A 27,924-nucleotide genomic window follows, 5' to 3' on the forward strand; every position below is an offset into this window, starting at 1 on the left:
GTATAACTGACTTATTTTTAATTTCGGCTTATTCGAATTTTACGAATTGCAATATTTCAGAGAATTAATGTGTTCAAGAACAACTATTCCTCCCTCAGAAACATGTCGTAAAGATACGCTTCGTAGTAGATATTCCTCGGTCACGTACCTATACTACGCAACAGGTCAAGATGGCAATAGGGGAGGGAACGCCACGCACACGCGCACAGCCCCCACGCTAACCCGGTGCGGGCGAGCGCAGATGACCCTAAAATGCCGATATACTTAATTCGATCCTTTTAGATCTTTTGTAGGTACGCGTTGCTCGACGTAATATTGCAATAACTAACATCATACTGTGGTAATGAGGTGATCCTAAAAAAACACAAAGTAAATTCAAAAAAATTTATTCGCTTCGTGATTAAATTCACACAAATGTATTTTCTAAATACATTAGTAGGTACTTAAAAGTACAAAAAAACTACATTACAACAGAAATATTTCACTAACTACTATGAAAATAATTACTAACACTATTACAATACTAAATACATGATGTAAAATTCAACAAAATACAACAGGAATCTTACAAGCAGGTATTTACCTACTTTTGTAAACATCTGTATTCGTTAAGCTTGGGTCACTGGTTATTATTGGAGATATCTGTTGGAACGAACTGCAAGAGTGGGGTTATGGGGGTACGGGTTGAGTCCATAATATCAGATTTTTGTGTGACAGTTATAAAAATATTGCTCCAGAAATCGAGTCATAAATCGTGATAAAACTAAACGCCAAAAACTACTGGCATTTCGACATAAATACCTGATACATAGGTGGTGTTGATAACACCAATCTAAAGCTGTTGAATTTTGCTGACTTCATAACTGCAAATGATAAATTATGAATGAAAACTATCGATGACGATAAAAATAATACAGACACACGATTTACAAAAAGCAAATCACTCTTACATACTAACGCTTAATTAATTACAACACTTGACGAAAATGAACCTAAAATATTATTAAATCATTATTCAACGTACGTAGACGTTTTAGTACCTTTTTTAAGGACCTAATTTTAATGTAACACAGATGTAATGTTCCTATTATTATCTTAACAAATAAAATACATTTTTAAGCAAACATACAAATGATGTCCATATTAAGTGTTTAATTAAATACTTTAAAAACGATGATCATTCCATAGTCCATAGATCACTCAAATATCGACGGTTAAGAATCTTCACTGAGCCTTTTTACAAAATACTTCAAGCTCTAGCAGTTGATGTGACCAAATTTTTAAATTACACGATACTCTACAAACTGTCTAAAATCTTACAACTTCTAGCTTTAAAATGATTGCTAGGGTATTGTTAAAAACAATGCTAGTTAGGAAAAATGTAGAAACGTAAGATTTAATGAAAGGAGCTTTTAGGAGGAGGATTTAAATAAACTAGGAAATCAAAATTTATTTATATCATGCTAGAAACAACAACATACTTCTTTTTAGTTATTGTGCACAAAAACATACTAATTGTGTTCAGACACTAAGCAATAACTACCTTAGCATCGCTGTTACCATTTTTTTTTACAAAAAAGTAGTTTTAGAGAGCCAATTTATGAAATAAAAAACACAGTGTCAGTCCAGCCCGCTGGACCGATCATCTAAAAATAATAGTGGAGAGCGAGTGGATGAGGAAAGTGAATAACCGTGTTTGGTGGGGCACTCGCGAAAAGGCATAATATGTTCAGCAGTGGATACACACAGGCATAAGAATTGTCTGAAATTGTTGCTTAACTATTGTATTACGCATGGAAGTAATAAAGGCTAAAAATAACGCTGCAGTGTTTGGAGTACCGTGTGAATGTTTATGTGATAACGGTCAACAGTTATATCGTCGGCGTGATGTCTTGGTCGCAGAGGCGTATCGTACAGAACACACTTTTGCCGTCAGCTGAGCAAGTGCAGTCGTTGCAGCCTCGTTTGAACTGCTCGCCTGGATTACAGCGGAAGCTTAGATCTGAGTCTGGAAAAATCAATAAAATTATAATTAAGTTATAGATACCTACTAAGTTTTGGGTGAAATAAAATGGTAAATCATTTATCTTATATCTATAATATAACCCATAGTTGTAATCAAAAGTGTCAAATGGCTTGTTTTGGAAAGTATAGATGATATAGAAAAAAAGAAAAGCTTTACAACAATAGCATACCATCGCATGAATATTGTTTTGAAGTTGTACCTCGAGATCTGGATATCCTAAATAAAAATCTTTTGAACAGAACTTCCATCTCCGACCAAATCAAAGATAAGGTTATGTGATTTTTTTGTGACCAATTAATTTTTATCGACATTATTTACCTCAATATCTAATAAAATTGCTTGACTTTTATAACTTTTTAATTCGTAAACAAGAGTATCAATGTGATTATTTTTACCTCAAAACAGATCAGTTAAATTAGCATCAATCACATAATCCATACCTGGTGAATCTTCGTCCAGATCCTCATCAGGGTTATCCTCTTTACAGCGTTTGATCGAGCAGGTGGCATGGTTTCCGTCTGCCTCACACCGGCACACGTTGCAGTCCTGATTGAAAACGCTCTCTGGTACACACTGGGTCTTTACTTGCGCCGTTGCTGTTGGACAAATCGAAAATAAAAGCAAGTTTAGACGTGGTGACTATTTTATCACTATCAACATCAGCATATGGATATTTGGTTGCAATATATCAGTTTATCAAAGAGTCTCAGGATGCCGCTGGATTCAGGACCCTACAAGAGACTTATGCCCAGCAGTGGATGATGATCTATCGGTAGACAATGATGATGATATCAGTTTATTAGATGAGATAGGACTGTAGCCTGATCCAACTTTTGGGGTAATTTTTCTGCTTAAATTTTTTTGGCAGTAGGTAGTCGTCGGAAGATTTCAGGGTGTCCAACAATATAGGTTTAGTCCTACATTTTTGCCTCCAAATCCACAGTAGCAAATCGTTCCAAAAAAAAGTTATAAATGATTCGCAATATTAAATTATCTACCTCAAGACTGGAGATTTCTGTTCACCGGGCACGCACCTCTAACTTTTCAGAGATATGTGCATTTTAAGCAGTTAAGTATCACCTGCTTTAACGGTGAAGGAAAACATAACGAGGAAACCTGCATGTCTGAGAGTTCTGCATAAAGTTCTCAAAGGTGTGTGAAGTCTGCAAGTTCACGCTTGATGAAATCCTTCTCATTCTGAGTGGAGACCTCGTAGTGGACCGACAATAATGTTGATGAGCAGTTTGACCAGTCCCACAAACTTGTAGAAAGTAGTTGTAGGTACCTCGTTTTCTCCTCACTGCACCATTCCCATTGCTATTGAGCGCTGCGCAGTCAATCCGTGTGCAGGAGTAGTCTTGGCCCTCGTTGTCGCAGAGGCACTTGTTGCAGTCCATCCGGAACTCGGTGCCCGGTTGGCACGTTTTCGGCGTCCCCTACTGAACATAGTACGCGTTATATCTGGGTTGTGTTGCTTTTATTATACTGGTTAGGAACAGGTTAGGTAACTTTATCATATAGCGTCCCAGAAGTAAACATATTGAAAAATAAATATTGTTGGATATGTATTATTTTTGTTACTACACAGCATAATTTTTGTTACTATTAATAATATAAAAAAACCTAATTTTTCTTTAATATTAAAATTGGCTAAAAGATGTAATTATATCAATACCTGCGCAGTCGCACGAATTTTTCTGTTTACACGTAGATGCTGTAAGGAAAAAAAATATTATTAATTTAATGAGACCAGCAAAATTCAGGATTTTTCTGAAAATTATGCAAATAATTAAATATTTATTAAATTATGTTTGAGAAAGATAAAGTTTAGAACACAGTATAAAAACAAAATATACTTTAATAAGGTACGTAAAGTAAATACACCATAATCAAAACGAAATAAACAATAATAAAAAATACAATATCAAAAGAGGCAATTAATTAAACGAAGATGTTATAAAATTAAATACTTAAAGGTTTAATAGATAACCACCCCCTGTGTCCGCCACCAATAAATAAATTACATTTACTTGAAAACGGAAATATAAAAAACACACAGACGCAAACCTCCAGCTGTTAAAACTCTTTCAATATAAAAGCAGAGACCAAAATTACAACAGCAAAAGAAATCAGACCCAACCACAACCAAACAAGACCCAAATTAGAACAACTGGTACTCCAAAACAAACCTTTGCCTTTTCCTCTGGCATACAAGCCCTTCGTGTACAAGAAGAACCCGATCCGTCGGAGTTGCAACGGCACAAGTTACAACCCATTTTAAAAACTTCATCTGGTTTACATTTGCGTTTTGTTTCCTCTAGATTCTGGGACGACGCGAATAACAAAGAAGAAACTATTAATACTGCTAATGAAAAAGAACATAAATCAAATACTATACATTAAGATGTTAATCAATCAAAGAACGAAAAATTGTGCAGATCAAAAATAAATAAGTCATCATAATTAATCAAAAAATATCAACGGGAAGTTCACGAATTAAATATATTCAGATTACTGGCTGATGCCCGCGACTTCGTACGTGTGGATTTATCGTACGTTTGAAAAATCCCGTGAAAACTCTTTAATCCCTAAGTCACTCTCCTGGTCTTAAAATATATCCATGCAAAAATCACGTCAATCCGTTGCTCCGTTGCGACGTGATTGAAATACAAAACCAACAATGAAACACACTTTCGTATTTATAATAAGGGTACTGAAAAAGAAATCAGACCCAACCACAACCAAACAAGTCCCAAATTAGAACAACTGGTACTCCAAAACAAACCTTTGCTTTTTCCTCTGGCACACAAGCCCTTCGTGTACAAGAGAAACCCAATCCGTCAGGGTTGCAACGGCACATATTACAATCCATTTCAAAAACTTCATCTGGTCTACATTTGCGTTTTAGTTCCTGTAGATTCTGGGACAGTACGAATAACAAAGAAGAAACTATTAATACTGCTAATGAAAAAAAACATGACCCAAATATAAATTAAGATGTGAATCAATCAAAGAACGAAAAATTGTGCAGATTGAAAAAAAATGCTTATGACGTAGGTATAAGCAATCAAAAAATATTAGCGAGAAAGTTCACGAATTAAATAAATTTTGATTATTTAGATAAATAAATAACAAAGAAGCTGAGAATTAAGCAAAAAAAATATTGAACTTTAATGCAACCCAAAATTTCAATGAATATACCTACTTAGTGAAAGTTAAAATTGATGCGCACATGGAAAACCTAAACACGAACACTATTCATTTTCTAAGGACAGAACTCCAATAAAAGTAAAACTGCCCATGAACATGATGCCTTTTGAATCCTTTAAAAACTGTGTACCTATTATGATTTACAAAGCCCTAATCTTTAAAAAAATGATTTAAATCAACACCACCACCTACACCCAGCAAGATCTACCTCAGGTTGTTCTTCGACAATCTCATCGGGTAACTCAGTGATGCAGACTTTTCTGGTGCAAAAGTAGCTAGTGCCGTCTTCGTTACACCAGCATGTGTTACAATCTTTGATGAACATGCGGTTAGCGGTACATACCACGCCTTTCTCGTTTGGAGCTGATCTTATAACCTAGAAGGTAGAAGACGATAACTAGATGAAATAGTGATCACTAAAAACTTGAAAGAATGAAATAATAAATGAAACAGTGGAACATCAAAAGAATGTGCTATCACATAGTACTTAAGTAAGAAACAATAAGCATAAAAATATCAAAATAAGTAAAAAACTATTTTGTATCAGAATATTTATTAAAAAGATCTCAGTCATCTTATTATTCAATCCATTCTTCGTTAAGTTTAAGGCACGATCGGTTGTAGGTCCTGTAAAAAAAGAAAGACAATATTCATCAGAGGATCTCGACGAAATAATTAATAGATGAGCTAATTAACTGATAATTTACAACGTACAAAGAATGTTTTATCCCAAAAAAAAATTCCTAAATTGTTGCAAACATAGGGCTAAAATAAAGTTGTAGGTAATAAGAAATAATGATTACATTATAATAATTATAAATTATCAATTTAAAAATTTGAATTTTTTTATTAGAAAACAATTTGTTAGTTACTTAACTGAAGTCAATAAAACCTAAATAAGCTAGATAGTATAAAATAATAATATGTAACAAGGTGTGGAGTAAGGCGACGGCACTCGTAACACGAGCTATCTTAGCACGAGCGTCTAAGCACTCATTTGGCAGGATCACATGTTAAAAGTAAAAAATAAGAATTACCCTGAACTCGTGGAAAATTTCGACGTCCTTAGGCAACGGGCACGGTTTGTTGGTGCAAGAGAAATCCATTCCATCTGCACTGCAATGGCACGTATTACAGCCGATATAAAAGGTACCACGAGGTTTGCATACCGAATGGCGTTCTATGTGATCTGCCCCCTGAAAGTTGTTGGGTATGCAAAATATAAATCTTTTAGACAAAATGTTTCCTTCGGGATCAAAAATACAGGTAACATGTTTCTTAGGAAACCATTTGAGGCATCTAAAGCGTAATTTGACTTTGCTCAGACTTAAGTTTCAGTTAAAACGAGACAGATTTATGTCAGCTATATAACAATCTCGTTTTAACAGTATCTTATGTCTGAGCAAAGTCAAAGTGCTTTCTATAACACTTTACTTTATTGAGCCATCAATGATAGTTTATCATCTTAAATAGATTTGTTTGATAAAATTATTTAAAGCTGTCTGTTAGTAGTTTTGTGCAAGAATATTTTAAGCATAAAGAGAATAAAACATAGTCATCATTGATTTGAAGGCTTTGCTTAAAGCCCGATGTTTCGAATCTATTGACTGATATGAGATTCAGAGAGCTGCTTTCTAGGGATGTAAAACTACTAACAGCGAATTTTAGTCCAGCACAATACATTAATCAACCTAAAAGTTATGTAGCTTCTCAGTTTAACTAAGTTTCTGAACTTACCTCGCTCTCCATAAAAACTTCGACATCATCATTCACATCTCGCTCCATACATTCATAGTTAGTGCACGTATAGCTCTGTCCGTCTGATGCACATTCACAATCGTTACAGTAAACTTTGAATGCTGCATTCGGTTTACATATGGCTGCTCTTCTTATTACTCTGCGGCCATGCGTGCTGAAGATTTGGTTCTATAATAATAAAAGAAAGATTATTAGTAATAAGAGGTGCATTGCAATCTTTAAGTAGCTAGCTTGTAGTTAATGCATTACAATCATAATTCAATTCATGAAGGATGCATTGCCATCATTGTGTCACTCGTGGTTGATGCATTTCAATAATTATTTAACTTAAAGTTGCTTTACAACGAATTATGATCAACGAAACTTGTAGTTGAGGCATTGTTTTCAAACTGTGACTCGTGATCGATGCATTGAAATCATTATCGTAGTGATTTAATTCTATTTGATCATTATTTAAGTTGAAGTTTATGCATTACGGATTATCATCAAAGAAACTTGTGCTTCATACATTCTTTTCGATAATACCCACAGTTTTACGATTTATATAAAACTGTGATAATACCTATGTGAGTCGTGATCGACGCATTGATATCATTATTTAAATTGAAGTTGATGCATAGCAATCATAAAAAACTTATGAACGTGATTGAAGCCATCATATAAATCAAAAAAGCTAAAACAATACACTTACCTCGATAGTATCACTTGGTTTATTTTTTGTGCTTCCTTTTACCATAGTGCTCGTGTAGCCACAAAATGATCATCTAACTGTGTGATTGTAAGTAAAGTAGTTCCAGACTAATTAAGTGTGATAATTGTTTCACATGATGCATGATCAATGATTTTTTAACTAAATACAACAAATATATTTTAATCTACCACACCAAGGGTAAGATCTATAGAGCTTAGAATTAAGTAAAAACGAGACAGAGCTATATCTCTCACATAAATCTGTCTCGTTTTAACTCTAACATTGAGTCTGAGCAAAGTCAAAGTGCGCTCTATAGATCTCGGCCTAAGGCTGAGAATTGAGATTCATAAAGCGTACCTACTTTGACTTTTGCTTTGCTCAGATTCAAGCTTCATTTAAAACAAGACAGATTTATGCCAGCGATATAATGCTGTCTCGTTTTAACAGTCTGAGCAAAGTCAAAGTACTCTCTATAGCTCTCAGCCTAAAAGCTGCTAAAAGTAAGGACGCATTTATTCTGATAGAGGGTTAGGGCTATGTTTATAATTATTATTAAGAATGATAGGTTTTTGTGATATGTATAACCACCACAGAGTTTCAGATTAGATAGTTACTTGATAGCTACTTTGACACAGTAAATAACGGTGAGTAACCACGGAATATTATTTAAAATGTGCAATTTAACTTTTACTAACTAGAACCAAAAATGTTTTTTTTTAATTTTGTTACTAGAGACAGGCTCGATCTTTGAAGAGATTTCATGGAGATTTCTCGATTGATTGAAAAAAAAGCTGTGCAATTTCAAATGTAAGAAAATAAATGATTAAACTTTTAAAATGTAAATACCTAACGATAAACATAATTAGTGTGCACCATATTAAAAGAAAAAATGTTACACTATTATTGTTAATATTGTTGAAAATGAAATTATTATTAACTTACGTTTTGCGGTTGAGCTTGTTCTGAACTACTGTGACCATCAATCGGCTTAAAGTTTGTTACTGAAAAAAAATTTTTTTCTTTAAGGAATTAATTATTCACTGACATGCAAGGTGTCAATATTTGTTAAACTATTAACTAGGTGGCGGTGCCATACTTTACATCGCGCTATTGAGTCGAAGTGTTTCGTATGTGTGTAGATATAATCTGTGAGACGTGTGAAATTTACCAACGGCTCAGAATACGATGGTCTAAGATTCAGTATTAGAAATATATACCCTCATCTGTTAATTAATCGAATTTGATATCAAATAAAAGATTATTTTGTTCCCGATCCAACCGTATTGTTGCTTTATCAGAAAAGCAAAAACATAAAAATTACATCTTAAATCTAGACAACCAATACATTCAAAAAACTCATTCAAAAATCAAATCTTTTTGATTGTATATCAAATATTTGAAAAGAGCAAACCGCCGAGTTTCTTGCTAGTTTTTCTCAGTAGGGAAGGAATTGCAAACCAGTGGAAGATGCATTTGACGATTCAAAAGTACCTATTTGTACATGTTTATTTAAATTAAAAAAAATATCCATCCATACTAATATTATAAATGCGAAAGTGTGCCTATCTGTCTATGTGTCTGCTAGCTTTTCATGGTCCAAAAGTTTAACCGATTTTGATGAAATTTGGTACCGAGTTAGCTTACATCCCGGGAAGGACATTTTATCCCGGAAAATCAAAGAGTTCCCACGGGATTCTTGAAGGCCCATAAGTTTAACTGATTAGTTTGAAATTTGGTGCAGAGGTAACTTGCATCCCGGGAATTTACATAGGCACCTTTTTATCCCGGAAAATCAAAGAGTTCTCACGGATTTTTTATAAGCCTAAATCCACGCTGGCTGGCCCTCATCTAAATCTATATAAAGTTTACCGATAGCTATATTGCATCCCATCCTAGTGCAGGCCGCATTGCCGCTGTCGCACCAGCAGTCGTTGCAGTCGTTCATCCACCTCGACCCCGGGGCACAACTTCTCTCTGGCTCTGCAATCATCTAGTTGTATATAAAGCTTACCGATAGCTATATTCCATCCCATCCTAGTGCACGCTGCATAGCCGCTGTCGCACCAGCAGTCGTTGCAGTCGTTCATCCACCTCGACCCCGGGGCACAACTTCTCTCTGGCTCTGCAATCATCTAGTTGTATATAAAGCTTACCGATAGCTATATTGCATCCCATCCTAGTGCAGGCCGCATTGCCGCTGTCGCACCAGCAGTCGTTGCAGTCGTTCATCCACCTCGACCCCGGGGCACAACTTCTCTCTGGCTCTGCAATCATCTAGTTGTATATAAAGCTTACCGATAGCTATATTGCATCCCATCCTAGTGCAGGCCGCATTGCCGCTGTCGCACCAGCAGTCGTTGCAGTCGTTCATCCACCTCGACCCCGGGGCACAACTTCTCTCTGGCTCTGCAATCATCTAGTTGTATATAAAGCTTACCGATAGCTATATTGCATCCCATCCTAGTGCAGGCCGCATTGCCGCTGTCGCACCAGCAGTCGTTGCAGTCGTTCATCCACCTCGACCCCGGGGCACAACTTCTCTCTGGCTCTGCAATCATCTAGTTGTATATAAAGCTTACCGATAGCTATATTGCATCCCATCCTAGTGCAGGCCGCATTGCCGCTGTCGCACCAGCAGTCGTTGCAGTCGTTCATCCACCTCGACCCCGGGGCACAACTTCTCTCTGGCTCTGCAATCATCTAGTTGTATATAAAGCTTACCGATAGCTATATTGCATCCCATCCTAGTGCAGGCCGCATTGCCGCTGTCGCACCAGCAGTCGTTGCAGTCGTTCATCCACCTCGACCCCGGGGCACAACTTCTCTCTGGCTCTGGAATCAAAGGAGCAGCTGTGTTTATTCAATTGTTCTCCAAATGCAACATATTCGAATAACAATAATAAGTAATATGTTTGACCGGATTTCTTAATTAGTATTTTCAACTTTCAAAGTAAGATTAATTGGAGTATCATATGAAAGGGCTTTATTTGTACATTCTAAAACAGATTTTATTTATTTTTATGCATTATAGTTTTTGATTTAAAAAGTGCAAAATGTCGAAAAATTTAAAATACGACTGCAGTCCGGAACCATCGGTGCGCGAGTCTGACTCGCACTTGGCTAGTTATATCCATTAAAAGTTACCCCTTGACTGCGATCTTACCTGGTACTAAGATGTGTAACGCAGTCTAAGATGTGAGTGGGCTAACTTGGAAGAGGTAAGTATGACAGTTTTTGTTAAACCCATTCCTTTTATTTATCGTTTTCTACACGTCAGCTTTTTCTAACGCAGCGGCACCGGCGTTGCCACTAGGTCGGTAACTAGCCACAGCCGAATCCTCCCACAAAAAATATTTATTTATTTTCTTACCTTCCTCCCGTTCCGCGCAAGCCATTTCCGTGCAGGCCGGTAACCCATCTTCAGTGCAGAAGCACTCATTACACCTTGACTTCCACCGTGAGCCCGGCAAACAATCTTTTTTTTTACCCGTCCATGGTGACTGCGTAGTGTCTAGAAAAAAGATCGTAAATTTTCTATTGAAAAACTATTAAGTAAGTAATGTAGGTAGGTACATCGACATTTAGAAGGAGTCATTAAAACCGACAAAACGTCATATAAGTAGGTATGAGTGACAGATAAAACGCTCTACACAGCCGAAATACATTACTTTCTGCCGCGTACTGTACTATAATATCATCCTGGATGAATGATTATATCATCCTACAAATCTAACAACTAACTATCAAGAAGAGTACAATAGTACAATACTACCACCTTTGAATAAGTAAATGATTAGAATTTGACTTTGACATTTCAACGAGGCTGTTAGAATTTGAGCGTCAAAAAACTGCGTACGGGCGACACCGAGATCTAAGGCTGAGATCTATTGAGCGCACTTTGACTTTGCTCAGACTTGAGATTGAGTTAAATCGAGACAGATTTATGTAAGAGCTATATAGTTCAGTCTCGTTTTAACTCTGTCTTAAGTCTAAGCTAAAATTCAGAGTGCGCTCTATAGATCTCACTCTAAGTATAGAGCGTTCTTTGACTTAACTCAGACTTAAGATAGAGTTAAAACGAGACAGAATCATATTTTCACCTCTGTCTCGTTTTAACAGCGTGCTAAGTCTGAGCAAAGTCAAAGTACGCTCTATAATATCCACCTAAGAATTTGTGAACAGAAAAATCAAATACCTTCATGGGTAGATCCGGGACTTTAACTAATCATCATCATCGTCAATCGATAGACGTTCACTACTAGACATAGGTTTCGTGGGTCTCTTGTAGGGACTTCCACACGCCACATTCTTGCGCCTAGTGGAGGGTGTTCTAACGCTGCGTTTAACAGTGCGAGGTCGCCATTCTAGCTACTTGGGAGTACATCTATCGGACCTCATATCCCTAACCTAAATAAGCTAGGCATTTAGTGGCTCAACAGCAGGTGTCAAGAAAACTTTTAGTGAGAGGGTGTTAGATCACACTTACTTGGCGCTGGCAGAGCTGGTAAATCTGGTAATGCTGGTAATTCTCTTAGAGCTAGTAGATCTCTTAGAGATTGTAACTCTCTTAGAGCTGGTGATTCGGGTCGAGCTGGTAAATCTGGTCGAGCTGATGAATCTCTTAGAGCTGGTAATTCTGGCCCAGCTGGTAAATCTGGTGTAGCTGTTAAATTTCTTAGAGCTGGTAACTCTGGCAGAGGTGATAAATCTGGTCTAGCTGGTAACTCTCCTCCAACTGGTGATTCTGAACTAGCTGGTAAATCTGGTAGTGCTGGTAAATCTGATGTAGTTGGTAAAAGTGGTAATCCTGACAAGCATCCGATCAGAGTACAGGCGGTTCGACCGTTCTCACCGCAGGAGCAGGTGTTGCAGTCCACCTTGAAAGATGTCCTCGGCTTACACCTGATGGGCTCTCCTGCAAGTTTGAAAAAAGCGGTAACAGCCTATGTACCGTACCATACCGTAGTTCACGATAGTTAGGGAAGTTCTAACAAAACGTCGAGGCGTCAACGTCACTGGCAGGCGTCATTAGCTAGTACATTTGACGCAGGTAGCCCTAAAGTAGCCCTATTTTTCTTTGATAAATCAAAGAAAAATACTTTACCACAACCTAATATTTGACAAAACATCGTTGATTCAGGATCAAACCGAGAGTTCCCTCACTCTAGTTCACTCTGGTCTCTGACCGACTTTGGACATGACAGTTGACACATAGAGCTAAAATGACAATTGAGTTCTCAAAATGTATGCGTTATAAGTACCGCAAATTGCTATTGCGCTGGAACCATGTATCATTAACATCGAGTTGACGTCATTTTGACTTCATTTGACGTAGGTATATTTAACTAAAAATATACTATCAGCTCGAAACTTCAGTCTAGCGCTGACGTCACTAAAATGGCAGCCACGCGCATTAGCAATTTGGGGGAATTATAGAAGTGAACAGTAGATTACCATAATCATTTTTCGAGCAAACTTCCACCCTGGTGCATTCTGCATGGCCATCTTCAGAACACCTGCATTTGTGACATTTGCTCTCCCACTCGCTCCCGGCTAAGCACTCCGCCCAGCCCTCTTTTTTTCTCTCTCTAACAATACTGGTAGATTCTGTTGAATTTGGAACTGAAAAGTTGAAAGAAACAATAATAGTTAATCGTTTTTCTTTGAGAACATTATGGAAAACGCTCAGGTATGATCTGGACAAAGATCTTTGTCAGCCCTAGCACAGACTACAGTCTATTTGGGCTGCAAATTGCAAACACCAGTCTCAGTTTTTATCTAGTGCTTTGGTCTAAAAGTGTGGTGTAAAATGTTCACTGTTCAATAAGTCGAAATAAAATTAAAATAAAAAATGCAGGTTTCCTCATGATGTTTTCCTTCATCGTTAAAGCAAGTGTTAATTACACTGGGTTACGCCGGCGCGTATTGGCTGCTCTATTCTCCTGAGAGGAGATCATGATGATGATTTTTTTTCGAAACTAGAGGTGTCACAATAGTACATTACTGCACGAGACCGGTAAGTAAGCGTTTTCTGGTCGAGTGTGAGTGACGGCCGAGCTGTGGCGAGGACGTCTATAACACGAGGCCAGAATGACACTCCCGTCGAGGCATGTATAATGCTTTTCTAAAAAGAAAATAGCATTTGCCATAAGGTAAGTAGGTTCACTCACCCAATAAAGTAAATAAATGTGACTCTTAATTTTTTCTTCCCATCGAGTCACACCCAGCCCAGAGTAACAGTGTGACTCGTTGGGAACTATAATGGATGAAAAGGTTGCAAAGTCTACCTAGCAACAGTGTTATTCAATGGGATAAAAATTTCGATCACTTCCCAACGAGTTACATTGTGTGAGTACATAATTTGAGTGTGTTATACACAGCAGATGTTTTGCTTGATTTTTAATTACTTAATATTTTGGCCTTACCTAACAAAATTTACAACTACCTACATTTCAAATAATTGATAGATGATTACTTATATTAGTTATCATTAGATTTTATTAATCATCACTATTAAAGCCCACTGTCTAAACGACCCAAGAATCCCACAAGTGCGACTCGTTGGGAACCTATCTTCACTAACACTATCTAATATGGGGTAAAACGGCAGATATTGGGAGAATTTTTGTATTACAAAAAAGGGCAATACGCGCAATTTATAACTTAAGACCACGCGATTCCCTTCGAGAGAAATTTAAGGAAATAGATATCCTTACTGTAGCCTCTCAATATATTTATAATAACATAACATAATTTTTGTAAGACAAAATATTCTTAGTTACAAGAAAATTGGTGATCTACACAATAGGCTAACTAGAAACAGAGACAAACTTGCAGCTCCTGCCTTCCGCCTCAGGAAAGTCCAAAAGTCATTTGTGGGTATTGGTATTACCTTTTATAATAAAATCCCGCAAACTATTTTGGACTTACCTTTGCACAAGTTTAAAAAATCTATTAAAAATATGCTCCTGAAAAAAGCATATTACACAATTGAAGATTATCTAAATGATAAAAGAGCGTGGATTTGACCTGCAGCTCATTCCAGCAACGCACAAGACTGCAAATACTATTTTATACATGGCATAATCTTGTACCTATATCAAATATTTGAAAAGAGCAACCGCCGAGTTTCTTGCTGGTTCTTCTCGGCAGGAAAGGCATTCCGAACCAGTGGTATATGCATCCGACTATTCGTAAGCACTTGTAAAAGTTTATACGAATAAAAAAAGATTTTCATTTTCATTTTCATTTTAACCATTTCGGTGCCTACTAATAGCTAATACTACTAATACTATTATATCTTCTGTGATATAACCAAATAACTAGTTGCTTATTACCTTTTTCCGTATTTTCTGATAAGCAGCGTGCATCTTCAGATCCAGGTGCACAACTAGGTGCTGAAAAAAAGGAAACATAACTTTGATATATGGCATTTACGCTTGAGGTCTTTTGACTTTACTACTCAAGTATTAGAGGCGCCGGGATAACCTAACTGGTAATGTGTGGTACCTACAGCTTTAAAAATAAACGTTTTTCTTCTTCTTCTTCTTCTTCTGATAACAGTGATGTCTGTAATTTGTATTTTTGTATGCGTTGGTCTTAAGGTACCGACGAGTGGGTTGAAATGACGCGCCCTGCAGTGCAGCTCAGGTGCGTGGGCACTTTTAAGAATATGGATGTTACAAATTCATGTAATCATAATGAACTAGCAAAGACAATTTAAACAAAGGCATAGGTGGCGCGATATTAAAGTTATCCCATAAATACCATCCACGAACGGAATAAATTCCATCTTAGTTTGTAGGGTGCGTTGGGGTAAGATCATAAATAGGGGAAGACCGTATTTGTTAAATATATTCCGAATTAGTACTTATTTTTCTAATCTGGCAAGAAAGCGTGGGACGCCATTTTGTATTGCCCTACATCCCAGTCCAAGTTGGTCGTTCCAACGCATCGGGCGCGAGTTATGCACGTTATATTGGAAGTGTCGTCTTATAGGATAATAGGACGTATAAGAATGGATATTCGCTTTCTATGAACTGCCATTGTGGCTTAGAACACAGTTCATAGAAAGAGAATATCCACAATGGCGATTTTAGAAGGTAGTCCGATCTTTACCCATGAACGTTCGATTTTTACCAAGGTTTTAAAATTTTATTCACACATTCTATATGTAGCTCATTTATTAATAATCAATTTTCACTATCATTTATTGTGCTTTTCGCTGTAAAATGAATTTGGCCAACATCTTCCAAACAGAACGAAAAACTGTCCGAACTTACCCCAGCGCACCTTATACCACATTTATGAGGTGATAACATTACATAAAATACCGGCATCAATTTAGAAAAACATCGCCAGTTATCTACTTACTAGCTACTAATCGACCCAGATTACAATACGGGCGAAACAGATTAGAAAACAAACATTTTTTAATGAAATCAACTGAAAAATTGCAGCGATAGCCTAAATACTTAGGTAGAGGTAGGTAGCTACTTAAATCTATACCGTTTTAGACTAGAGGCATAAAAGCACTGCTTATCCAAGAAATAGTTTTCTTTTAGTTTTTCCTTGAGAAAGCAGGTAAGTAACGTAATTGGGGATTTTTTGTTGTGGTCATTAAAAAAACCTTGTTTATTTAGAGTATTATAAAAAAAAATATATGAATTAATGAATTTAAGCTTATTTCGTGGTTTAACGACATATTTTAATGTAGGGTACATACCACGATTAATTTAATGTTTTTATTTGTCGATATTTAAACCCAATTCCTGTCGTGACCACGACCCGTGCAATTGGGTTGAAATATCGACAAATAATTTTTTTTTTTTTTTTTTTTAGTAATATTAGCCATATTAAATGACTAATATTCTCCGTTGCTCTCCAATTAAGCGTCAGGCTTGTGCTAGGAGTAGGTACGACAATAGTGCAACGGGCGGGGTTTGAACCGTCGACCTTTCGGTTTTCAGTCCACTCCTATACCGGTTGAGCTATTGAGGCTCTATTGATAGGTAGTTAGGTATAAGTACTTTTTTTCTTTTTTAATTAAGGATTTATTTGTTAAAAATGTTAAAATCAATACCTATACCATCTGTGCCTATAGGTATCTACTTTTCAGTGTAGTTTGGCGTCTATCTTACGGTGATCTTGTTTATGAAATTCTGCGACCATACATTTTGTGTAGGTAGGTACGTAACTACCCATTATTACGTACTAGCTGATGCCCGCGACTTCCGTGGATTTACATTTTTCAAAATCCCGCGGGAACTCTTTGGTTTTACGGGATAAAAAGTAGCCTATAATATGTTTATCCAGGGTATAATCTATCTCCATTCCAAATTTCAGCCAAATCCGTAGTTTGTGTGTGAAAGAGTAACAAACATACACACACACACACACACACACACACACACACACACACACACACATACAAACTTTCGCCTTTATAATATTATTAGTGTGTGATTTAGTTTTGTTTTCAAGTCCTTTATTTTGACTTTTTGTTAAATAAAAAAAAAGGAATATCGCCCGTCATTCTACGCGTGCGGAATGTCCGATTGTTTTCGCGCCACAAAATTCTAATTTTTCCCAACAATGGCCGCCGTGAATCGGTTTCGTCGGTCCGCCTGGCCCGATCGTCGAGTTGCCCTTTAACCTGACAATTATTGCAGTTCTATTAATAGCCAGCAACAATTGTCTCGATAATTACCAGTCGACCAAGATAGCTTTGTCGGCGGGAATTTCGAAAATTCTAACCTAAACAACGGTAACGAACCAATTTAAGGTCGTTCATGTGTGTGTGTGTGGCAATGAATTGATTAGGTAGCCGTTCTTTACGCTTGTGTGCCTTGTTGGATACATCTCGTTTCTCAGATCTGTACCCGTAGTACAAGATTTTACGTCTCACCAAACGAAACCAAATTCGAGAGTCGAAATACTTCTGCGTTACAGTAAAATGGACCTAAACAGTCTTGAATTGAAGTCAAATATTCAATGCCACTGATTTTAATTTCGCAATGTTTCCGCTTGGAGCGCTGGCTGTAGAAGTGTAGACAAACTTGAGCTTTAAAACAAGGCACTTAAGATCCAGTTTACTGTAACGCGGAAGTATTTCGACTCTCGAATTTGGTTTGGTTTGGTGAGACGTAAAATCTTGTACTACGGGTACTGGATAATATTAGACCTGCAAATTGCTAATGCGCGTGGTCCCTATTTTAGTGACGTCAGCACTAGACTGAAGTTTCCAGCTGATGGTATATTTTTATTTCGGCTGACGTCAAAATGACGTCATTTCGATGCTAATGAGACATGGTTCCAGCGCAATAGCAATTTGCGGGACTCATAACGTCATTTTTAGGCTCAGTTTACATTGAAAGAGAATCGAAGCGAATTTCTAAAATATTACATAGGTACTTAGCACTCCACCTTTTATCTCCACCACGTCTGTGTCCACCATCTTCACCATATGTGTTTCCTACCAACTACAACCCGGGTATCTTTAACACAAGAGTGAATAGGCATCTTCTAGGTAAACGCGTCCCATCTTAGGCCGCATCATCACTTTCCATCAAGCGTTTGCCTATAATGAATTAAAAAAAAAATTGCCCTAATGAAAAATTCGCAGAAATTTTCTTTCTTAGTAGAAACTGGTGCCACAGTTTAACGATTACAAAATTGTGGAGATGTAAAGTCGTTATGCTAAGTATGTAATAAATATGGCAAGTGGGTTCTCAAATTTTTTTAATAATATTCCTTGAGGTACGAGAATGGTTCTTATGAAGAGAGACAGCAAATGAACTGTCGCATTGCTACTGCTGTCGCGTTGCTGTCGCTACTGCAAAGTTTTACGTAATCACCCCGCCGCGGCCGGTCAGCTAGTTACTAATAATATTTAGAAATACAGAAAGAAATACCGTCTAATTCATTAACGAACAGTTATCGAGAGTTATCTGGGGTCAGGTCGCGGTACGCTGAGTGCTACCACACGAGTAGATATCCCTACAGAGGGGAAGCTTCCTATACAGCAACCGCCGAGTTTCTTGCTGGTTCTTCTCGGTAGGAACGGCATTCCGAACCAGTGGTAAATTAAAACTACCTGACTATTCATAAGCACTCGTAAAAAGTTTAAATGAATAAAAAACATTCTATTCTATTCTATACTGTTCAAAATTTTATACTTATTCTTATAAGGTTGTCACCTGTTGCAAGTGAAAAATTTAAAAAAAAAACTAATTCTATAAGTCCCGCAAATTGCTAATGACATGACAGACAGACAGACTGACAGACAGACAGAATTTTTTATACAATTTACGCTATTTAAAATGCAAACTCTCGAAAACCCGCGCACGACCCACAGCCCTGTCGAACCGACCACGACTGAGCCAAATCGTCCCATCGATGATCGACGTAGCGTCCGTGACACGCCGGTGAGAGCATGTATGCGTGAACGGCGGCTATGAATGAGTATACCTACAGAAAACCGCTTGTATGAAGCTTCCTCTCTGGTCTACTCTGTGGTGCTACTGCCACAGCCACTTCTTTGTTACTCAGCGTTTACTATGAAATGCATACTGGCGACTTGTATGGAGCTGATAACGAACGTTGATAACAGATTCTTCGAAACCGACTTAGCATGGATTTGTTCCTAATACAGAGCATATTCTATGGTAAACTTTTGAGCCGTGAAAAGCTAGCAAACAGACAGACAGACACAGTCTCACATCTCTACATAGTATAAAATAAAGTCGCTTCCCGCGTCTGTATGTATGTATGAACGCGTAGATCTTTTAAATTACACAACGGATTTTAATGCGATTTTTACCAATAGATAGACTGATTCAAGAGAAAGGTTTATAGCTATAGTTTAATTCTCAAAAAATTAGAGATCCCTAGAGAAATTGAAGTAATGTGAATTAGGTCGGAAAAAAATCTTCTCATTTGAGAGTTTCCGAGGCAATGACACCTCAATGACACCACATTAGTATCTAAGTTGCACCCATGCGAAGCCGGGGCGGGTCGCTAGTTTATAATATTAGTATGGATTATTTAGACGATGATGATGTTGATGACAACCGCAACAACTTTTGACAGACAGCAAATAAAACGATTCGCACAGCTAGTCACGAGCCGAGATAATTAATTATTAACAAGTACTATCTCCGTCACGAATCACGAGTAAACAATCAGTAGCCGACTCCCTGGACACGGTAATGTTATATGCAGTATTCCAACTTCATACAAACGGGCGAAACGCGAGCTATACCTACGCGCCTCGATCTCGCGGTGCGCTCGTGGTGCAGACAGTCGGGACTGTGCCGCATTGACGAACGGACGGTGTTTTGTTTTTTCAATAACCGCGCGATTTTTTCACTAAAAATAAGTTCAAGTACATCTATATCTATACTATTATATAAAGAGGTAATGTCGTTAAGTTTGTTTGTAGGGGGTAATCTCTGGAACTACTGAACCGATTTTAAAAATTCTTTCACCAGTAGAAAGCTATACGGGATCTTTAAAAACCTAAATTTACGCGGGCGAAGCCGCGGGGATCAGCTAGTATTTAATATGACAAGTACATATTTAAACACAAAGTAAGCAAATGTAATTAAAATGCCGGAGGCGGGCAGCCCTATCGCATGTTTACGTACCGCGCTGCTGTAGGCATTTATTTCAAAGATACGGCCGAGTTACATTACTGTATAGATAACATTACCGTGCCGTGGAGTAGATCGACGTCTCCCGTTAACTAATTGGTGGCGAGACTAGATGCCGCCGATCTATTTATTTTGAGACTTGCCTAATTACTCACGTTGTATGCCGATCGGCAATTTACTTCAAGATGGGAGGGGGTGAATATCGTTGGTAATACGTCCGGAGGTCGGAGGTTCGATCCTGGGCATGCACCTCTAACTTTTCGGAGTCATGTTTTATTTAATAGAGGTAGCGAGCAAATGAGCAGGCGATTAAGTTATGTTAAGTGATTACCGCCACTCATGAACATTTACAGCACCAGAGGAACCACACGGACCAAGTCGCGGGCATCATCTAGTATTTAATAAGTTAGAGGGGTGTGCCCAGGGTCGAACCTCCACCAACCTCCGATTAGGAGGCGGACGTCCTAACCACAGATTCTATATTACTATTTTTTATTATTTTTTTAGTTTTAATTTTAATTTTTTTCCTTTTGAGGTGAAGTCGAAAATCGAACGCTATCGCACTTGTCGGGTATACGTCATGTCTTGAGGTCGGGAGATGCCTCCATTCAGGGTCCCTTATCATGCGTGATGTCACAGCTTCCGAGTATTCTGATACCTACTTGTGAATACCTAGAAGAGTAGCTTGTTGTACATTAAATATTCTACTTATATATACGTTTTAGATTTAATATAATTTATTTTAGTTTTAATTTAATCTTTTTTTTACTTTTAATTTAGATTTAAGTTTATTGTCTCTTCTTATTATACTACGTACGTATTTATATACGTGCAGATAGAATGATTGAATGAACGTCTAGATGAAAGATAGTATTATGTTGACTTTATATTTGTATACCTACCTAATGTTAGACTTAGGTTGAAAATTAGTGAGTATAATGAGGACCTATTTTGACTTTTTTTTATTGTTTTTCTATTTTTTTGGGAAGTAAACAATTACATATTAAAAGTTAAAACTACGTACGATTCAAATCTAACAAAATTGACAAATATGAAATCCACAACACTATCCACAGCTTAGGTAGGTACTACATGCAACTAGGGCGACACAATATGAGCAAACTACTAAATCACATAAAAATATAAACAAAAGACTGAACTATATCTACATAAAAAATTTAAACAACTAATAGATAGATAGATAGATAGATAGAAATACTTTATTGCACACAAAAAATATTACATAACTATTACAGAAACTAAGACTAAAAAATAATAGGCTAATAGTGGGGCCGATAATAATAAAAAAGCTTTACTCAGACTTAGAGTAAAAAAAACTGATATTGTCTCGTTTTACTGAAACTTAACTCTGAGCAAACTCAAAGGTAGGTATTCTAGTACCTACCTACTATCTTTGTAATTTAGTTGGTAGGTACAATATTTAAAATTAAATGCGAAAAAATAATAAAATCGATACGTTCTGTATCAATATAAACTTAATGCTTAAAAACCGTTATCATAAAGGTTTTAGCATTCAAATTTATTGAGATTTTCCATTAAGTTAAAAAAATAAGCAGGCAAACTGGTTAATTAACATAATAACATAAACATAATATGTTTGTTTACCGTTATATATATATATATATACATGGAGTGAATTGAGACCGCTTTGCGTTTTGCATACTGGAAGGACCCTTGTACAATGCGGGCCAAAATATATGGGCACGCATTTTTTAAATAGTGAGGTTAATTGCATTTTAAAAAAATCTATTGAATTCTTTATCTACACTCATATCTATATCATAGGTATGAGCGTATTAAATATTTTTAGTAAAAAAATACATTAAAGCACTGTTTTGTTAGAAAAATTATTAATGCTTTAAAATATTAATTTTCCATTAAAGTAGGTACAGTTTGGCTCAGTTTTTATAACCCCTATTATATTATGCAACCGTTTCATAAACTACTAGGTAGTTCAGAATCAGTTTGCTTATCTATAATCGCAATGAAATAACGAGTAGATAAAGATCGAGAAGATGATTCAAACGGACTTCGGCTAGTTCGAACCAAAGTTCAAACTACGAATTTAGTGACGAGCGTATAGGCATTACGCGTCAACGCATTGCTTACAAGATAAAGTTTAATTATGTAAACACGCGCCGGAATGCGCGGATGTGATTATTATGTTTACGTGAAATAAGTTGTAATAAAGCAAGGAATGCGCACAATTTTAGACATCAATCGCTTTCTAGCTTACTAAAATCACTAGTACCTACCGTAAAAATGTTTTTCAAGCAAATTCTTATGATGTCGTAAACTTTTATTCATGAAACTATTTGTTAAGGTCAGAAATAAAGAAAATGCTAAGTAAGCACTTATTATTAGTAGGCAGAGTCCCTACTTTTAACCTTAACTATTTTTATAAATAGAGATTGTTGTTTGGGCTGTCAAATGTAGAAATCAGGAAAAAAAATTGTTAGGTATGAAAAGGAAAAAGGAGTTTTGAAGAAATAATTTGGAACAAAGAAAGAAATCTCAAGATTTGTTCATAATATTATACTTAATATATTTTACTAAGGTACCTATCAAATGTGGGCTTACATTTTTTTGCAAGCTAGTGTAATTTATCGCGAAAGCCTTTTGAGGGCAATAGCCTTGTGTGTCCTCTGCCGATGTGTATCACTTTCATGTTACCTGACTCTATTATCTAGATTCTAGGTATGTGTTAGTACATACGACAAACCTAAGTTGTTCTAGGACTATTTTGAAGACCTTTATTGCTTCATGTAACCTTAGAAAAAGCTGTGACAGCCTAGTGCTAAGACGTTGGCCTCCTTAGTCCGGGGGTCTGGCGTTCGATCCCGAGTAACTTTCGGGACCTCTAACTTTTCGAAATTATGTATGCTTTAAGTAATTAAATATCAGATGCTTTAACGGTGAAGGAAAACATCGTGAGGAAACCTGCATGCCTGAGAGTTCGCCATAATGTTTCTCAAAGGTGTGTGAAGTGTCCCAATCCGCATATGGCCAGCGTGGTAGACTATGGCCAAACCCTTCGCACTCTGAGACGAGAACCGTGCTCTGTAGTGAGCCGGCGATGGGTTTTTACTCTTGCTTTAACAACCGTGAAGGGAAATATCGTCAGAAAACCTGCACGGGTGAGAGTTCTCCACAATGTTCTCAAAGGTGAGTGAAATCTACCCATCCACAATTGGCCAGCGTGGTGGACTATGGCCGAACCTTGTCGTGGTGATGACGCGAATTGACTCAGAAACTCAGCATGAATTAAATAACTACTTACTGTAATATAAGTAGAGGTACCTATGTGTATTGTAGATATGCGTCACAGTTTGATATTAGATAGGTATATAACATATCGGGATGCCCTATAACCCTATAACGCTAATTATTACAGGAATTATGATAATATAATGAAAGATGATGTCATTCATAACAATACAAAATAAGTTGAAGTTACCTACATCCTACAGCTTTAGCCATAGACTTATACATATTACTTCGTAAGGACAGGGCCATTGAACAAGCAAAATGGCACCGACTCATTGGACCTAAAATGTTTATTTAGCACCAATGCAACCTCAGTGACGTCTGGATTTCAAACGGGTCGTTCATTAGTATCTAAGGATGGCGCTGATTTATTTGGTTCCAAAACCGTGAAAAATTTTGTTTGCTTGACCATATCTTGTCATTAATATCAATGGATTTAGCACAAAATATATTCATATTCCATAGGTACCACCTTGACGACCTCCCTGGCGCAGTAGTAAGCACTGTGCTCTTATTAATGGGAGGTCCCGGGTTCGATTCCTGGCAGAGGTTTGGTATTTTATAATTCAATAAACTGGTCTGGTCAGGACGTGGGAGGCTTCGACCGTGGCTAGTTACCACCCAACTGGCAAAGCCGTGCCGCTAAGCGATTTAACGTTCCAGTACGATGCTGTGTAGAAACCAAAGGAGCATGGGTTACCCTTCCAGGTTAGCCCGCTTCCACCCAGTCCATCATCACTTACCCCCAGGTGAGATAGTATTTTTGACTTTTGACTTTTAGGGCTAACTTGTATCTGAATAAAAAAAACCATACCTACCTAATATTATTATGAATGCGAAACTGTGTCTACCTGCTAGCTTCGTCTAAACTCAGAACTAAATAAAAATAAATCTTCCCAAGGAGTCACACACATAGAACAGTGTGACTCGATGGGAATTCTAATGGATAAAAAAGTTGCAACTAGTAACAGTGTGACTCGATGGGAATTCTAATAGATAAAAAAGTTGCAACTATGTAGTGACAATTGTGACTCAATGGGAATTCTAATGGATAAAAAACTCGCAACCAGTAACAGTGTGACTCGATGGGAATTCTAATAGATAAAAAAGTTGCAACTAGTAAAGATGTGACTTGATGGGGAAAAAATTAGATGAGTTCCCAACTAGTAAGAGTTTGACTCGTTGGGAGTTTAATGGATAAAAAGGTTGCGTCCAGTCCAGTAACAGTGTGACTTGATGGGGGAAAATTAGATGAGTCCCCAACGCGTCACACTCCATCGCGTCACAGTTTGACTTGTTGGGAACACATCGAATAAATAAATTATGCCGACTCCCGCATCTACCTGCCTTTAACTTTTAAATTATATTTCAAAAAAATATTTTCTATTATTAAACGCTGCCAGTTTATTTTATTAGGTTTTATATTGGTTTGGTTTATTTATTATTAGTTTAGTCATCGTTTAATTTTTTACTTGCCGGAAAAATAATTTCCCCTTTTTTTGTCAGACCGTACATTAAACCCAGGCTTAATTCAAAATCATAAAAATTGGTTGAGTTAGGAATAACTACTCATGGAACAAATAATAACAAATAATTGTTGTCGGATGAGTAAGGAATACGAATCGTTTGAGTTAAGAAATAAAAATGTTTGGGATAAGACGTCAGAGGATGAATACGGAACAACCCGCCTAGTTACTTGCATTTTACACTATTTTTCCCTCTAAACGGATACAAGCAGTTTCATTGCTTGTAGCGTTTAAAGAAAAAAAAAGTGTGAACCAACTCGAGGAAGACGGTTGCCGGTTCTCATTGCAATAATTATATTATTGTTGCATCCTAATTACCATGGTTATTTTTTTTTATCACGCGCTATTGCGTAGGTAAATGTCATTGAAGATCTTGCAACAATAATATACCCGATATAAAAAAAACCGGCCAAGTGCGAGTCGGGCTCGCGCAACGAGGGTTCCGTACTACAGTCGTATTTTTTCGACATTTTGCACGATAATTAAAAAACTATGATGCATAAAAATAAATAAAAATCTGTTCTAGAGTGCACAGGTGGAGACCTTTCATAATATGATACCCCACTTGATATATGTAGTTATCTTACTTCGAAAATTGAAAATACTAATTTTTAGTTCATGACCACAATTTAAAATTTTTCGTAGGCGGAAGAATTTGACATTTCCGGTAGACAGCAGAATTAATTATTTTATTTTATTTATTTTTAGTTTTTACTGTAATGTTTGCGGCACACGCATAATATGGCAATCGTTAATTTTTATATGCCTAACTAATTATGTCATATTTAACATAGGTACTACTAATAGTCTAGTCTTAGTCCGTGTGGATTTTAAAATCCATTATATTTCTTAAATTCTTGTTTAGTTCGTTTAAATTAAGATTTAAAAAAGTAAGTACCTACCTACTTACATAAACATAATTTTAGCACTAGATTATAAATAATAGCGCTATTTATAATATAGTTTTAGCGCTAGTCTAAAAATGTACGTTACTACCTATCACTTATAAAAATTGATTGAGATGTTGAGTAGTTACGAGAGGATCGGACACACATATACATACATACAGGTCAAACACATAACCCTCCTTTTATGCTTCGCCGTAGTCGGTTAAAAAGACGGAGTGTCTCAATTCAACGCTTTTTGAGCGATAAGTCAATCTGTTTCTGATATTCTGATGATCTAATTTTAATATTGATACGACTTTGAACTGATCAAAAGAACGAACCGTATTAATGCAGAAAACCTTGAAAAAACATGCCTATTTTATTTAAGTTTTAAAGTAGGTACCTAGGTAGGTGTCGTCTCAAGTCAAGTTAAGATTTTTTTTGCGATTTTATAATATTCGCGATGTTCGTCTGTACCTATTTCGATACCTGGTTGTGTTTTCCTTATGGCCATTTACCTATACTACCTACCTATGGTGCATTACCTAGTTCATGACTGTGTAGTGTTATAGAATATTATTTAGTTCGGTGAAATTCGTAGTGTTATAGAATATTATTTAAGTTATTCGGTGAATCGAATTTAAATTTTTTAAGAAAAGGTTCAATTTTAAGTATAGGGCTTGAGTTGTAAAATATGAAACGATCGTAATATTTAAAATTTTAAAGTTTTATTTGAGAACTTACCTAAAAATTTCGTCCGCGATACATGATATATAGGTACTAGGTAGGTACTAGGTAGGTAGTCTATAACATTTGAGAGTCGGGGAAAATCTAGCAATCTATCAATGAAAGAATTTTTGAAATCGAATGAGTAGGTAGTTTCGCAGATTATCACCTACGTCCAAACTATATTGCCCTAGTTAATTTTACGTAAGTAGCTAGGTAATTGTTGTTTTTAAATTCTTAATATTTTCTTTGTAAAAAATATATTAATGAAATACGAACTAACTTAAGTAGAATAGAATAGAATATTATATTTTTATTCAAGTAAACTTTTACATACTGCTTTTGAATCGTCAACTAGCTGGTTCGGAATGAAAATTTCATGATTCTAGGTCAACGGGAAGTACCTACCCTAAAGGTTTTCTTGACTGACACGACAGACAGACAGACAACGAAGTAATCCTATAAGGCTGCCTTTCTTCCTTCTGAGGTACCTACGGGACCCTTAAAACGTGGAACAGACTTCATAAGATTTTTGTCATTCTTATTAGGTTTATAATTTTTTTTTTAAATGAAAATCTTCTTATCTATTTAAGTTTTAAAAAAATATCCAACTTTTATAAAAACAAATATTTTTAAAATTTGCCAATTTACTCACCACTTCCTCTGCTTAAAGTCGCGAAGCACACGAAAAAGCTTACCACCGCTACCCACCTCATTTCACAAAAATCCTAAAAAATATTCACAACACAAAAAAAACTTGACTAACGCGCACGACCGCTGCCCACTGCGGCTTGAACCCTACTGATCTTTAAGTTTAATATAGTGGCAAATGCACTATCATTATAAAAGCTACTTGATCACAATTTTATCATCCCTCATTAAAACAATAAAACCCTTTTGAAACCAATTTGAAGATGGAATGCAATCAAAGAGATCTCCGATTCGGGCGTGGTTATTAATGACCTCATGGAGAGAACTATCAATTAATAGTAGATTACGTACAAGCCCTCAAATATTTAGGTACTATTTGTCAGAACTTGATAATGATTTGGGAAGCTAATGACATATAACTATAAAGAGAAAGCTTATCTTGGTAAAAATAAATAAGGAAGCGTACAAAGACAGTAGGTAGGTACATCTTTCTTTAACTCTACTATTT

The 27,924-nt window shown here is 36.5% G+C and overlaps 3 protein-coding genes across 3 annotated transcripts in view; 1 reads left to right on the top strand and 2 right to left on the bottom strand.

Annotated features, from left to right (window-relative positions):
- Positions 1–27,924, top strand: part of LOC117983663 (plasminogen receptor (KT)) — a 174,094-nt gene that overhangs the window by 61,331 nt on the left and 84,839 nt on the right. The window lies entirely within an intron of this gene.
- On the bottom strand, positions 371–27,587 carry LOC117984015 (kielin/chordin-like protein). Its single transcript, XM_069499756.1, has 14 exons — positions 27,421–27,587; positions 15,023–15,082; positions 13,140–13,307; positions 12,172–12,600; positions 11,056–11,196; positions 9,697–9,807; positions 8,628–8,686; positions 5,445–5,612; positions 4,812–4,946; positions 4,216–4,350; positions 3,702–3,740; positions 3,312–3,462; positions 2,467–2,622; positions 371–2,008 (listed from the first exon to the last, which is right to left on the bottom strand). Exons 1-14 carry the CDS (start codon positions 27,479–27,481, stop codon positions 1,872–1,874), a joined length of 1,950 nt encoding a protein of 649 aa, XP_069355857.1. The 5' UTR covers positions 27,482–27,587; the 3' UTR covers positions 371–1,871.
- LOC138402592 (pacifastin-like protease inhibitor cvp4) lies at positions 5,620–8,621 on the bottom strand. The gene is made up of 4 exons (XM_069499816.1): positions 7,686–8,621; positions 6,974–7,162; positions 6,274–6,432; positions 5,620–5,863 (listed from the first exon to the last, which is right to left on the bottom strand). Exons 1-4 carry the CDS (start codon positions 7,728–7,730, stop codon positions 5,840–5,842), a joined length of 417 nt encoding a protein of 138 aa, XP_069355917.1. The 5' UTR covers positions 7,731–8,621; the 3' UTR covers positions 5,620–5,839.

The sequence above is a fragment of the Maniola hyperantus genome, chromosome 7 (genome assembly GCF_902806685.2).
Source record: "Maniola hyperantus chromosome 7, iAphHyp1.2, whole genome shotgun sequence".
In the NCBI taxonomy this organism is placed as follows: Eukaryota; Metazoa; Arthropoda; class Insecta; order Lepidoptera; family Nymphalidae; genus Maniola; species Maniola hyperantus.

Excerpts from the sequence above, each read along its gene's own strand:
- LOC138402592 (XM_069499816.1), bottom strand. The coding sequence starts at position 7,730 with ATGGTAAAAGGAAGCACAAAAAATAAACCAAGTGATACTATCGAG. Across the intron at positions 7,163-7,685 it reads AACCAAGTGATACTATCGAG|AACCAAATCTTCAGCACGCA; the intron begins GTAAGTGTATTG and ends TTATTATTATAG. Across the intron at positions 6,433-6,973 it reads AAGTTTTTATGGAGAGCGAG|GGGGCAGATCACATAGAACG; the intron begins GTAAGTTCAGAA and ends AACAACTTTCAG.
- LOC117984015 (XM_069499756.1), bottom strand. The coding sequence starts at position 27,481 with ATGAGGTGGGTAGCGGTGGTAAGCTTTTTCGTGTGCTTCGCGACTTTA. Across the intron at positions 9,808-11,055 it reads TTGCGCGGAACGGGAGGAAG|AGCCAGAGAGAAGTTGTGCC; the intron begins GTAAGAAAATAA and ends AGATGATTGCAG. Across the intron at positions 3,741-4,215 it reads TGCCAGAGGAAAAGGCAAAG|CATCTACGTGTAAACAGAAA; the intron begins GTTTGTTTTGGA and ends TTTTCCTTACAG.